The sequence below is a fragment of the Hyalella azteca genome, unplaced genomic scaffold (assembly GCF_000764305.2).
Source record: "Hyalella azteca isolate HAZT.00-mixed unplaced genomic scaffold, Hazt_2.0.2 contig1159, whole genome shotgun sequence".
Lineage (NCBI taxonomy): Eukaryota > Metazoa > Arthropoda > Malacostraca > Amphipoda > Hyalellidae > Hyalella > Hyalella azteca.
In genome coordinates, this window is record NW_025931486.1 from 22,856 (window position 1) to 38,180 (window position 15,325).

Genomic DNA, 15,325 nt, shown 5'->3' on the forward strand with positions numbered 1-15,325 from the left:
ATCCAATTGCATAAAAGCCTGAAAAAGCATTAATCCCAATTCCTGCTTGATACTGCCATCTAAGATTTGGGCGTACTTTTGGATCCTTGTTCATGGATGGAAGCTGTAAGAACTAATAATATCAGGAAGCTCTGGAACATAATACGAGGCTATGAATTTTATATGCAGTGTAACAACCCTCGCTTTCCCGGTCTCGAGAACAACAGCACCTGATACAAGCTTTACACAGTTCCACCCCAAATTCCTGTAGCCTTCTCAACACTTTACTCTAAGTCTCTAACTTTCATAACTTTCATAACTCAATTTATGAATTAATTCACCCACAGACTGCGTTCTATAAAATATGATATAATTTTAAGTCAGAATTACCGACGCTCTAATCATTTCCATTCAACTTCCCTAAAAAAAAGGCTCGAGACTTTTTTCTATCCTAGTGATATTTGTTAATGCTAAAAGTGAACAAACTTAAATTACAAAAAATTGGAAAAAAATTAAATTATTCGTGACCACCACTCGTACACAGGAATCATTTCTTGACATTCTTAGTAAACAATCATTATTCAACGTACAAATCGTTGGCCTAATATCTCACGGTCCCTAAATCCCTTCGTAAACACTTCAAATGAATTCCTACGAAATATTCACCTAAAATAAGAATTATTCATATCAACTCATGACACGACAACGTTACATTTCTATTAAATAGTCTTTGCACAGACAAGAATCATCCATACAACTCAAACACAATATCATTCCCTATTCACCTCTTGCATATTTTTTACCTTTTACTATATTAAATCGTGTTATTCCGAAAATCGGATTTTACAACTCATTTATCGCAGAACATTAGCGCTACATGAGTTTCAACATTTACAGGTTGCAGCGAGAACAATGTCTCCTGCGTATCTCTTGTTTAAGAATTCAGACAGGCAGGTTGGCGAACTAAAAACAAAGAAAAAATAAAAACCTATCCCTACCTACAACATTTCCTCAGATTGATCAGTGTGCATTTTCTAGAGCCATCACTCGATCAAAAATCGTCGCGCCTATCAACCGCGCATTATCATGTCAAATCTCCGCCTTTTCAACGGCGTCTCATCATTTCAAAAATCTCTGCCACCCTGGCAAAACGAGTTCCCTTCCTGACTTGCCTGAATTAATAACTTCCCTAAACATTTCCTTATCATTTCAGTTCTCCAAGAACTATTTATCAGATTCCACGTAATTCATCATCCTATGCAGCAAAATTCATCATCCTATGCAGCAAAATAAGATCATCACTTCGGTCTTTAATATCTCAATAGAATCTATCGTTTCTATTACCTCTCAATTCCACGTAAGTTTTTATGACGCGCTCGTAATAACCTTGCCTTCAAAGCGGCAGCACCCTGTTCGAAATCTTCGTACGTCGCACATCCTATAATAGTTGCATCTCACACTACTGATATCCGAACTCGTTCTCGCTCATTCAGCTCATTACTATAGTAATTTATCGACCAAATTCGTACGCAATTAAATTTTTGTCAACACTGGACTCAAACCACATTCGTACTTCGTCATCAATCACTCGGTAGTCTAGTGTAATTCTAAGTTAAAATGAACGCGACAACTTCTACACTTGACTACAAGTCAAAATGCGGCAAAAAATCTACAAAATCTTGCGGCATCGAGTTACGAAAAAAATTACGAATTTTTTTTAAATCGATCTGCACAAATTTCTTCTCAGAAAAAAATATTAGAAAATATCTATTTGCTAAAAAAGGTCCGTTTGCGCACATAAAAAAATCACAACGCGAATATAATTTCGACAACTAGTAAAAAAAATGAAATCACAGACAAACAATAATTTCCTGAACGTGAAACTATGCCATTTGTGCTTTTTAGTGTGCAAAATTGATACTATTAATAATCATTCTACCTTCCATACTTGCCACAAAATGCGAGAAAAAATAAGAGCAAAAAAAAAGTTTAGATGAATCAGTAGAAATCACTACACAAGTAAAAAAATTTTGCCCGCCTGACCACCTTAATCTCTAAATTCTCCTTTAATAAGCTATGCATTATCTCTACAAATTATTTTGAATTATTCTTACACTTCGAACTTTTATGAGAACACTCGCATAGAATGAACTCACTGCACTTACAATACGGTCAAGAATTTTTTTAGAGACATCGCAAATGTAATGATTTTGTTGCCATCACTATTGCATGAGTAAGAACAAGTTCTTCTCAACAATTTCTGGCACAGTTTCAAGCTTCCTAAATTTCACACAGTGGCTAAAATAGATTTCCACAGAATTAAAAATGTCAGCATTGAAACGGAATTATTCTATGAATACAAACCTCTCAATGTACTTTGCCGCAAAACCTTCCAAACCCCACAATCCTGACGCCATGATGAAGTAGGAAAATAATAAAAGATTTATTAATTTCTCATCGTCTCATATATTTTAAAGTTGGAGAATCGGAGTGATTACTCTACCAATTTAACGTTACGTTCAGGTTCAAGATACCGGTATTCGTTACTTATCGTTTTGTCAGGTGGTCGCCGAGTGGCGCTTGATTGGCACGTATGAAAAGGTTCTATTTTTGGAAAAGTTACGGCAAAATATAGTACAAAGAGAGGGTTGTAATGAAACACTGATACATTTCACATTAAATTGGGAAATTCAAGTTCACATCCTACGTTAACAAAAATCTCTAGTACTTGAAAAATGTAATCTGATCACAATCAAAAGCCCAAAGCCTATTAGTTAACATCATAAAAATCATCTAGTATTACCGGAAAAAGCGTGTGATCCGTTGCAGTTCCAATGCTTATGACAGCTGTAAACGACCGTAACTTGCGCACATATTTACGGCCGTATGTTCAGCGGCCGTGCCGCTGCTGTATTCTCGCGTCCGCTTTCACAGTTGCTCTTTCTTCATGGCCGTATTTTTCGCGCTATAGTGATGTCTCGCGGCCGGTCTAACCGTAGAGTTTATAATGACCGTACTTCGGAATAGTGGTGCTCGTCTTCATAGTCGATGAAAATACTCCAACTCCGTTGTCGTTCTGCGGTCGAGATGACTGTGACCGTACCGCTTCTTCTGATGAAAATAGTGACCGTACTATTGATGACCGTACCGATGATAATTCTTGGTGTAGAGCTCGAAACTTAGATCTTCTGATGACGTGCGTTATAATCGTTGTACAACTCGTGGCTCTCTCGCATTGTCTCACGGCTGAGTCGCAGCCGTAGTGCTGATGTTGATTTTCTTGACGTGCTCACCGGACTCGTAGTTGCCGCGATAGTCTAGGTTTCTCGCGAGTCACGACCGTCAATGTTCGAAAACGACAAACCGCCGGCCTCACGGCCGCGGCCGTTGCAAAGTCCGCTGCAGACTGTGCTCGTGACCGTGACTTTTGTAGAACCAACCCTTGGCGCGAATTTCAAGGTCCTTATATACGCTAGTGTCGCGCACCGCGTAACGCCTACTCCCTCGAAGTGACGCCGCGACGGTTGTGAGTACCTTTGATACCCTCGCCGTTTCAAACTATGAACAACCTTCGCTCTCCCGGTCTCGAGAACAACAGCACCTTAAACAAGCTTTACACAGTTCCACCCCAAATTTTCAACACTTTACTCTAAGTCTCTAACTTTCATAACTCAATTTACGAACTAATTCACCCACAGAGTGCGTTCTATAAAATATAATATAATTTTAAGTCAGAATTACCGACGCTCTAATCATAAGAACTGGCGCAGTTGACAGTGTCGCGTCGTTCCCAGACATCCTCGCTTGTCTGTCGGTAGGAGAAGGTAGTTAAAAAGAATATTTTCACCATAGTTACTCACAAGTTGACTTTGGGGGAATTGTATCAATATTTAAATTATCTGCGAGTTAATAGCCAATGGTAAATTCGATCCTGGGAAAATCATTGAATTGTTGTGCAATTCGTTCCTATAACTAATTAAATTCATTTTCTAAATCTTCTGTTTCTGAATTAGTTCCTCTATTAGCTCTTTTCACTGTGCAAATTATATTTATCAGTGGTGATTACTTTTTTTAATCCGCCTCCTGTGTAGGAATAATTTAATCAGTCGACGTACTCCAAAGCCGTGCATCTCAATCTTCAACGCCAACTAATCGAGGTCGACCTGCAAAGCATTTCTCTACAACTTTTTTTTCGCATTGAAATTCGATCAATGTTGTAGGTCTAGATTAGCTTTTAAGAGATGTGTTTGTAGCAAAGATGTGTATCGTTCTGCCGATAATGAGCCTGTAGCTGAAAACTTCAGTCCAGTTCCCTGATTTCATTTTCCTCACAATGCCAAATTCAGATCGATCTCAGTAGTTTCTTTTCGTACTTAGCGGACTTCTAATATTTTTATTAAGAGATAAGGCCGATTTATAGGTGATTTGTTCATATTTGTATACTGTGTTGATACCAAATTCCGGTATTTAAGAGATTATTAATATAATTTTGTTTGTTAAGAAAATATTTATCCGATATCCCTAATTTAGTACGTATTTGATGCATATATTTTGTCGTGGCAGAGACGAGGGCGTTAAAAATGGTGCGGAAGCCATTTGATGCGGACCAAAGTGTTGGCGATTTCAGCGCATTGTCCGTTTCGTGCTTGATGTTTTCACGATGGAATACATGAATGGTTCACTCATGGTCGCCCAAATATTAAGATAGCTTAAAAGAAATATTTCGGAGGACTTTTAAGCTAATTATGTGACAAGGTAATTATATTATATAACGCCAGGCGCGAGCATACAAAACGTTGTGTATTGGGTCGTAATTTCTGTAGCTGGCGGCGATGAGCCTGAAAAACCGTCCGTAGAGCTTTGCGAACGTTTCTGAGCGGAAAATACTCAATTTACGCATAAATATCAATAACATAGTAGAAGCAAAACCAATTCTGGTTGTTGCGGCTCTGCAGAATCGAGTTCTGCAGTTCTGCATAACTTTACGGATTTATATGAGATGACGTGCACTTGGCGTGGAAACGAATGTGACTGGAAACAAGAGTGACTGATTGGTTGTTATATCACAAGACTGATTTTAACATTTGACCGTCAGCAGTTCTCTTGTACGTGCCATTTATAGAATATTACAGCGAAAAATATTCCATCAAACAGACAAGCCAAATTAATATTGTCTGCACCTAAAACAGAAACGGTTTCACTTCCAATCACTTAGAAACGACCTACTATATATGACCTAGTTTGGCTTGATGCGGTAGAAAGAAAAACCAATTCGCGTGTGGGATGAATTCCTAGAAGAATTCATGTAGAAGCAACAAATGCATGCCGCAATGTCCTTTTATGAACTATTATCCCATAAAGTCATTAACTTAGAACACACAAAACCATAACTATTAAAAAGAAAAAAAAATAATAAATAAAAACTATAAGGCTAGGAGTTGAAGCTGAATGTCAATTATTGACTCGATAATCTTCGTATCATTCTCTTCGCCAGTTCTCAGTAGTCTTTTTAGGTGTCATGATCCAATATTTATTGGTATTTAACGTGCACTGATTAAATAAACACAATTAAATAAAATATATGGGTCACTGAAAAGAAATATGACCACGGACGTAAAATAACGGAGATGTTGCAGCGATCACATGCTCTAAGGAAGTGGCCGAATCATATGAGTTGATAGCAGATGCTGTGAACAATAGAAACTGGAGTTTTAAAGCCAAACTGAAAATGGGTTAGTAAGCTGAGACATGTTCGTACGCGGAGGCAAAAATATCTTGAACTTCCAGTGCGTATCTGGTAAAGTTCGCAAATATAGGCGCTCGTAAGTCGAGGTATCACTGTATATTAACTTTGTAAACTGTAAGATTCTTGTAGGAGTATCGAAATCGTCTTTTATTGTAGTAGGCTTTAACGTTCTTGTAGGAGTATTGAACTTGTTGTACTTTAGTAGTTTGGAAGTAATATTATCATTGAAATTTTATAACTCCAGCGACTTGTCATTTGAGCTCTGATATGAGCCTGCAGTAAAAGCAGTGCTCGCTGAAGCATGCATGTTCTACATATGCGTTCGTTGCAAGACTAAATTCCGTGAGCTAATACCGGCTGTTTATCGGTGGCCATGCATGGCCGGTGATACGGCAGTGATGATTCAACTGTTATTTACAATTGGGTAGCAATGATAGAATTCCCGATATTCCTTATTCGATTCCAATGCTCGTATTTGGGCTTTTATAGCGGTTCCAATGCTACTTGGATTCCTGATCTGAGTTCTGATGAAGAGCGCGCCTTCCTGTTGCGAGGTTTCGTTGCCTCGCATTCATAACAAATATGCCTACTGAAATTTGGTCGGCTTGGGCTTATCAAGATAATATTTGGGTTGAATTCGTACTGAATCGAGTACCCCTAAATTTTCAATTTTGGGGTTTTCCGGTTTTTGTGCTCATCTTAAAGATTACTTTCTGACGCATCAAACGGTACCAGAATCATCTCTCTACGTCAAAAAATGATTTCGTGACAGCTCCCTGAAGGGGGGCGGTTTTGAGGGCCCTTCAGTAAAGTCTATGGGATTAATTCGAAGGCTGGACACACTAAAAATGAACGTCTGACGTAAAGCGACCAATTATGGCATTATCTGATGCTTATACTCATCTTAAAGTTTACTCTCTGACGCGTCGAACGGTACCAGAACCATCTCTCTACCTGCATTTTGAGGCACAGGACGCGTCGCAGAATGGGGGGCGGTGGGGGGCAGCCTTCACTATTTGAATGGGAGATAATTCGAGAGTTGCACTACAAATATCGCGTATAGCGGCCAACACACTCAGTGCCCATCATGACAGCGAGGTGAGAGATATGCAGCCAGTCGCTCTATTCCTCCCTGACTTAGTTTGAGGCTTAGTTACGGTATCTAGGCTACGTTACGACTCTTTTACGTCATTTTACGTGCCGCGCGGCAGTTTTTTGGGCGTGGTGAAAACCTCCTATTGCTCCCACGGTAAACCTATCTCCTCCTACAGTTACAGTCAAGCAACAGCAATGAGACATATACCATTCGATTCGTAAAGACCATACCTATAAACTAACTGATCATTTTTTTGAATTTGTGTATGGTTCGTCTTATATATATGGGGGAGAAGGGGGGGGGGAGGGGGGGAAATGAGAAAAAATGAGAAAAATGGGAAAAACGCGCATAAAAAAACTACGGGGAAAATGAAAAAAATGATCAGCTAGCCGATAGGTATGGTCTTTACAAATCGAATGATACGTGTCTCGATGTTGTAGAATGATATTTGTAGGAAGAGATAGATTTTCTAAAGCACCCATTTTTAGCCGTTTTCTATGAATTTCACGTTTTCTATCAATTTTTTTTTTCGAAAAATTCATAGGTGCAAAATGTTATTGTTTTTACATTTTACGTATGTATGTGAAGTTTCATGATGATCGGATGATAACTGTAGAAGTTTTTCCGGAAGGTAGCCGGTCCCCTTAAATTGTTAGGAATTAATATATTTGTTGGTGTTCCGAAACATAAACACTTTGTGATCAATATTATTTAAAACGATGCGTATATTTATACTAAAAATTTTTTTCAGGTGGTCGCGCGGGATCGTGATGGAGGCAGCTGGGGAGTGCTGCGCTACTCCCTCAGTGGGGACGGGGTCCCCCAAACCCAGGACCCCCACCCCCAGGATCCCAGTCTTAACCCCCACAATGATAATCTTAACAACGAAGCTACGCGACATCAGTATTTTCCCCAATCAAGATCATCGTCTCAGAGTAAACCCCATCAGCTACACTTTACTCCCATCGCAAAGTCGTCGTCACGACTTCTCCCGGTCTCTTCGTCGCTCGTCAGTGACATCGTCCTCGGTCTCGCGGGTCCGGCGCTTCGGTCTCCAGGGGCGCCGCCCCCCGCCGTCGCCCCGCCCTCGGTCTCCAAGAGCAAACACTGGACGCGTCGCCGGGCTGCCTTCTCCGTTGATCCCGAGTCCGGCACCATCTACGTGCTTAAGGTGAGCAGAACGGCAAACTGGTAAACACTTCCGTTGCGTGTCTTCAGTATTGGACAGAAATGATCTCTTTAGAAATCATGTATGCTCGGAAAAAATAATTAATGTCCGTGTATGTATTTTGACTTACTTGAGTGACTCAGTTTTCATAATGACCACAAGTCCAATTAGAGTTTGTCCAGTTCGTGTTCGAAACGCTCGTTAACCTTATTTGTTTTCGCCCAGGATTCTATTTCTCTCGCTGCACCGCATTTGTTTGGTTGTCGATATTATATATTCATCTTACTTTGTAGTCCCACGTAAGAGAGCATATCCCCCAACTTGTAATGGACGGTGGCAACGTATGTAGCGCCGCCAACTTTATATAGGGAAGCAATTGTTGCGTTTTTGGTCGCGTGAATTGCGCGCAGTTGCCATATTAATTTGTGGCTCCACGAGGTCTCTATGGGAGCGCCATATGAAGTGACACGGAATTGGCAACCAATAGTAGTGGCTTTATCGCTGTTCCATTAATATGCAGTTAGTCAGCTATAATAAGGAACTATTCAAATCAATTGTTTCATATTAGTTAAAAATAACTGTTAGGGATTCTAGTTACACGCGCTAGCAATTCCACTCGAAATTCTCTTGCAGAGAAAACTTTGAGAAACGCTAAATGAGTTTCACTCATCCTTTCAGCTGTTGTATTATTCATTTGAAATTTAAAATGTATAGACATTGTTTCTAATACAGAAGAGCCGACGAAATTTTTTCCCCAAATATTTTTTTATGAGTATCCTACAATATTATTTTGATTTTCCAGGGATGTGTCTTCAAATTTCTTCTTGATCCCTAACCGAAATTTAGTAATCTTTAGGAAATAATTTCTTATTCCTCCAAAGTTTTCGTGTTGATACCGTCAGTTTGGGAAGAAATTTTGAATAGTTCAATTCAGGAAGTCGTTACGCATCGTCTTTTTCTCAGAATTTCCCTCTACACCGAAAAACTGGCTTTCATCACCGATTTTCACCAGGCATCAATACAGTGGTGAAAACCTTTGGAGCTTCCAAGACTGTTACATTTTTGTCTTTTAACGCCTTCTCAAAATTTTACTGGTCACCATTTTATTTCAGCATTTCACAGGAAAGGAAACTCTTTCATCTCACCTCAATCTTTTATGACGTCCGAAAAGGAAGTTCTTTGCTTTGGGAATCCCTTTAATGCTAGCCTGGAGAATCCAGAGCTCAATTCTGGTCTGCCTTCCAATGGGAACGGTCGTGTTTACACCAAGGCACTGAATGCGCGATCGCTTCTGGCAGCTGCAACAATGTTTGTGAAATTTCAATTTCATGCCGCGTTTAGTGACCGGAAATTAATTGCTAATCAATCTATGCAGGGATTAAATTGTCAAAAAATGCCATGCACTCGATCGAGAATTCACAATATAATTGAAGACTAGATTGACATGATCTTGAGGTCAGGTTTGGGGAAGTAGTCACGTTGAATTTTTACTTCACTGGAATAATGAATAATTGGAATTTTGCTTAAATGATTTTTTACGTAAATGTTGCGTAGTTCTCGGGATTACCATTCATTCGCCTTTTTTCATCTTGTTACTTATGATAGTTTTCCTCTTTGAAGCTCATACGTCTACATCATTTTCCTCGGTTTGAAATGGTTCTCATGCACCTTACTTTATTTATATTCGAAACAGTTCACTTGCTCCTTCCTCGGTTGTAATGGTTCTCTTGCGGCTATTTAATTTAAAATTATAGAATATTTCACGAGCACAATTGTTTTTACCTTCATCTCGGTGGCGTCTCATTAAATACAAAGTTAATTCTCACATTCTACATAGAGTCGAAAAAATTCCAACATCTGTTTAATCAAAGGTTCTGGTAGTAAGTATTCAAGCTCGATTTTTCGCCTCCTGTTTACTGTTTAGTTCCTCCCAACTTTAGTTAGAAGTTTTAAGTATTGCGAATCCCTTTTTTCAATAAAAATTGTCGTATTTACGTCTGAATATTTATTCATTTGTTGAGTTCCTTGAATATTTTATTTCGTTACGCAGCTCAGGAAACGAGTCTCTATGAAAATTGAAAGCAGGGCTGAGTCAAGATTACTCATCAGCTCTTCATCAGAACACGACTAAACTTCCGTGTTATTACTACGTATAAATTTGAAGGTTTGGACAAGATTCATTATTCAGATGTAGTCATTAATGTGTAATCCGTGGTATCATCGCGAAGTCCTGAGTATCCCAGCAAAACGACATTTCAATCACTGGTCACAATTTTATTTTTATTCCATTGTCGGAATTCGCGACCTGCATGGGCTGCATCTTTATTCTGCTCTGTTCGCACGGAAAAAATCATCCCCTGATATGGGTGTTCCCAACCTTAATTGTAGAAGGGAATTGGATAATTGGTCGTGAGTTTTAAAGTTCTCACGGATAGCGAGTTCACCATCAGCAATATGATGATACTGTTCTAATTATGAACTTGTTTATATATGACCTCAAGAATCTTTATAATACAATAATAATTTTATAAGGATCTGCTTGTGTAATATATTTCTAGACAGGAGCATGGGAACGTATTCATTATTTGTCGGTTTTTAAATTAACTCTACATGTACATTACCAACTCAAAAATGTCTTCTTGAGGAGCTCGTCCTTTCATTGGCACTCGAGGCGGTGTTAATTAGGTGCTCTTTATACCTGGTGACCTTTGCTTCAAAGGAGCTGAGCGTCCTGCCAAGTTTGCTCAAGTGCTTTACGATCATCCAGGAGTTCTCATTCAGCTCCCACCTTCCCCTTACTTGGCTTGAGCTGAAAGATATTCAGCTTACCTGGTGAGATCGTCCCTTTATTTTGGCAGAACAAATTGCACGAGCTTCATGCTTGCTGTAGTCATGGCCATTATTAAGTCATCGGTTGTACATGAATAATTTTACGGTCACTTTCGGCTCATAGGATATCTTCTGAGCATTTTGAGTACGTTTGATGAAGCTTCATTAATGCATGCAGGAATGTTTGCTGGCCTATCGCGCTTATACGAAGCCATTTGATGTTGTTCCGAAGAGGCCACAGTGGTGCCTGTATAATGCCGACAAGCTCTCCAGAAATGCGAAAGCTAATGGATGCCGAGTTTTGTTTCGGTCTTTTGTTCAAAGCTCTGCGGTATTTCCGGGACTATTGCTGCCCAATATTTAGCGGCGCAGAACATTTCGAGGTGCCGTTTACCACTATGGATTAAAATGTTTATTTTTTGCGCTCTGATGGTCAAGATTAAGACTTACATATGGATAGATGGTAGATTTTACTATGGATATTGCTCGAGGTCGAAGAGGTCACGGTGCTTGCTCGAGGTCAAGAGGTCACGGTGCTTGCTCGAGGTCAAGAGGTCACGGTGCTTGCTCGAGGTCAAGAGGTCACGGTGCTTGCTCGAGGTCAAAAGGTCGCGGTGCTTCCTCGAGGTCAAGAGGTCACGGTGCTAGCTCGATGCAAGAGGTCACGGTGCTTGCTCGATGCCAAGAGGTCACGGTGCCTGCTCAAGGTCAAGAGGTCACGGTGCTTGCTTAAAAGCGATAAAAATATTTTTGAGGATATTACTTGGTCTTGTTATATCACTTTTACGTGATTTTACTTAAAATTGTCACTATCCAGCTCTGGAGATCACCTGCCTCAGAGTAAAGACAATAATATTCTTATTTGTTCACTAACTTGTTTTTTGAATCTTCCAAAATATTCCCAGTTCTATCTACCATTCCAAACATATACATTTTTATCAGGTGGTATTTTCGCGATCGGTGACCAGGGAGTTCCGTTTGCGCCCTGACTGATGGTCCAAAATTCCAATAAAGGTTCCATTATCTCCCGAGGAGGATGATTTAGCGATGTCACTGGCGGACTTCACCGCTGATCCTGAGAATCGGCAACGATTCGCCTATTTCCATCTGGCATTCTCGTTTTCGATTCACCAATTCTATTAGGAATCAACTCTAGCTATTACGCTAACTGCAGAATGGTCGTGAGACACGAATGAGGTTTAGTCCCGCATTGACGGCATTGAACCGTCAAACCGCTTCGCTCGGTAAGCCTTGTACTTTACCTATCTGATACTGAACTCTCTATTTCTATATTGGCCCACGAGATACGTTCAGTCCATTGAATCGCCATTGCATGTTGATGAGTTGAACTGATATGCTGGAATACAGCGTTCCGTGCGTGGCTTGGCTCAATGGAAAGCAGAGGAATGAGCCAGCTTTTGATCCATCAAATGTCTATGTTACATGTACGGTGACGGGATTTCTTTATTTTTCCCATTCTGGTTAAAAAAATCATTTTTTATTAATCTTCTAATTTTCTCCATCTGAGTTTTGGGCCAGGAAAACACCCGAATTTTTTGCCCACTGCTCTTTGTAAATTTTGTCTATTTATTCTCCATGGTGGCAAGTCAACTTCTCTGCCACTTATGAAGTTAACGACATTCCTATCTTCAGGCTGTTTGCGTGCCACGCCTGACACATAATCGATAATTTCGGTGTCTTTTGTGCTCATGTCGAGTGCCATATTTTGAGTTTACGACGTAGTGATGACGTCATGCGGTGTTCATCACAAAAGTGTGTCAAGTCGTAGTTCTGAATTTACGACTTCATCATGACGTCATCCCACGATTGTCACTGGCTTGTCGCTCATGCCTACCCTCACTTCGGGACCCAATCACAGGAAGCGAGTCGTAATTCGGCTCTCAGACACGTCGTAAAGCCGCCTATTTACGACCAAGATCATGGCAGCGCATGGCCGGCAACAGCTCCCTCTAACCCCAAGCGTCTCCTTGAATTTTCCGCCCAGGAATTCGTTGCGGGTTAATGCTTCTATTTCTATTATAGTTGAACTATATATTGCGCTTTTTTCTTGATCATTCGGCAGATGAATTTATCCTAAATTTCTCAACGTATCTCAGCTATATTTGAATTTCTTTTTTCTCATTTATCATTTTGTCATCATCACCGTTGAAAAATAACATTATCGGCAAGCCTGCAGTTAGTTCAATTTTCGTGCTCCTCGGTAATTATTCGTTCACATATTCGATTTTCATTTTTAATTTTCAATTGAAGCACTTGTATCCTATTTTAATAATTAGAATTTTTTCACGATTTATGAATTCTGATTCCCGAGTCTGATATTAAGCATTGTGAAAGTTTTTTCTTACTAAGTGTCATAAATGTTTAATTGTTTATTTTTGATTGCTCTTGTAATTAGTAAAAGTGCGCTTCTTTCTTCAATCGTGAAAAATCCCCCGAAAATGAGTTTAAATCTTATTTTCTGTTGTGCGAAGGAAGTGATTGCACGTTTCATTTTTCATTTAGCCCTTCCCGCCAATTGGCATCTCTCGTAAACATTCACGATTTCATTTTCGGTTAGACGTTTCCATGTTTTTGCATGCATGCATATATATAGTTTGAAATTAATAAATTATTAGTTAAGCCAAGTTACATACCGTTAACTATACTCGAATAACTGTATGGTCAAACCAAGTCAAAGGCCGCTCACAATACCTGAATAAAGATAAGCTCCACCACTTGATGAATGCCACCTGCCACCCGAGGCCAGCTGTGCGTCTCGAGATGAATAACTCGGGCACGAAGCCTGCCACTCTTGCCACCAGCCACTGAAGCTTTATTCATTTCTTGCCCATCGTGACGCCGAGTAATATTTCACGAGAATTATTGTTAGCCCTTCAGTTGTTCTGGCAGCTTTATAGACGGATATTTACATATTTACTACAGTAAAGGAATGCATTGAGATATGTGTACTTCTTTTGCGACCATGAAGGTTTTTTCGTCGTTACAGAGAATCAAATTGTAAGAGTTTGTTGATTGACCTGCATCTGGAAATATTAAGTGAGGCGTGAAAAAACTTAACTTGGTATTGCGTGTACGAACTGGAAAGATTATCCTTTGACATTGTCAACACAAAGTCGCAGGTGTTGAAAAAGTCGATTGCTACAAGATTTATCTAGACGAGTGCAAATCAACTGTTCGACTGAAAAATTCATCGTTGTTTAAGTTGAAAGTAAAGATTTTCTATTTCGTTGAAAATAGAGATTTTCAATTTCTACTAGTATGAATAACTGAATTGTTCCCGTACTTTATCCTCAATTTAAGCCTCGATATTCTGCAGTAGCTGCGAGGTATGGTGCCTTGTGATTGCCAATTTTATAGTATCATTTTGTGGTTGGATTATGGCTGATAATTCTTGTACCTGAAACATTGCTCAAATGAAACTGAAATTTTTGCTCCGGTATGCAAAAGAATATCCTGAAATGAAACCTAGCTCTCTATAATTTTAAGTAGGCTTCATTATCTGTCATCTGAAGAGTTGCAACTCAGTTGTGGACTGCATAAAGCCTCCGAACTCAAGTCGCCAACTTAATCTGTCGCCCAGGCCTCGTGCTATTACTTTCCTCTTTGTGAGTCGCGCAAGTTTTTTCTGTGAACTTGAACATTGAGTGCAACTTCCTTCGTGAACTTGAACCTTGAGACCGGGCTTGAGTGCAACTTTCTTTGTGAACTCGAACTGTTGCCTTTCAGTCGCTATAACAAAAGTTTTCGTCAATGAAACAAAAACTTGATTTCATTGTCTTTATAGTCTTGTGGCTTTAAATTCTGAGAGGGAATAAGATTCTTATTGTGATGCGCGGCTGATTATTTATGTATCTATTTTTTTTGTCTTTCAGCTAGGCATGTATTTTGAAGGAAGTGTTTTCCGGGAAAATTAAATAATTAATTAAGTTAGACGATTGAAACTCACGAACTTACTTAATGAAGTAAATGTGGCATTTGACGCTGTCCCTGTAATTTTCATGTTTACGAACGAAGCTTGTATTTGTGCACATTATATTACCTGGATATTGCAAATTTACATTACAAATTTTTGTGTACATATAATTAAGAGTCAATTTGTCGAGATTTCTTAATTTATCTTTTGTAGATTTGATAAAAGTTCTATTTGTCTGCACGCAGTGTAAAATATATCACATATATAAATACATAGTTTGTGCTTACATATGAAACTCCCAGGCAAAACAATAATCTTAACTTACGCGAGGTATTCAAATTCGTCGCAAATGAAAGACGGAATGATTGACTTGAAAATATTTTTTTATTATGAAATAACTTGGTCATTGAATCGATTTTGCCATATTTGACTACGTTAGACATCCACGATCAATTGCATACGTGAATATTAACAGTTCCAATTTTATGTACTTATTTTTATATTGGAATTGTGCCTCAATTAATTGAGGAAAGCACAAAATATGCGATGAGTTATAGACAAAAGCCGCTCATC

At 39.2% G+C, this 15,325-nt stretch overlaps 1 protein-coding gene across 1 annotated transcript in view; it reads left to right on the plus strand.

Annotated features, from left to right (window-relative positions):
• Positions 1-7,690: 7,690 nt before the first annotated feature.
• Positions 7,691-15,325, plus strand: part of LOC108668855 (neural-cadherin) — a gene marked incomplete at its 3' end in the record, with an annotated part of 35,174 nt that continues 27,539 nt past the window's right edge. The window contains exons 1-2 of the mRNA XM_047881696.1: positions 7,691-7,756; positions 7,795-7,992. Coding sequence (XP_047737652.1) covers positions 7,691-7,756; positions 7,795-7,992 — 264 coding nt within the window. The remainder of the gene's footprint in view (positions 7,757-7,794; positions 7,993-15,325) is intronic.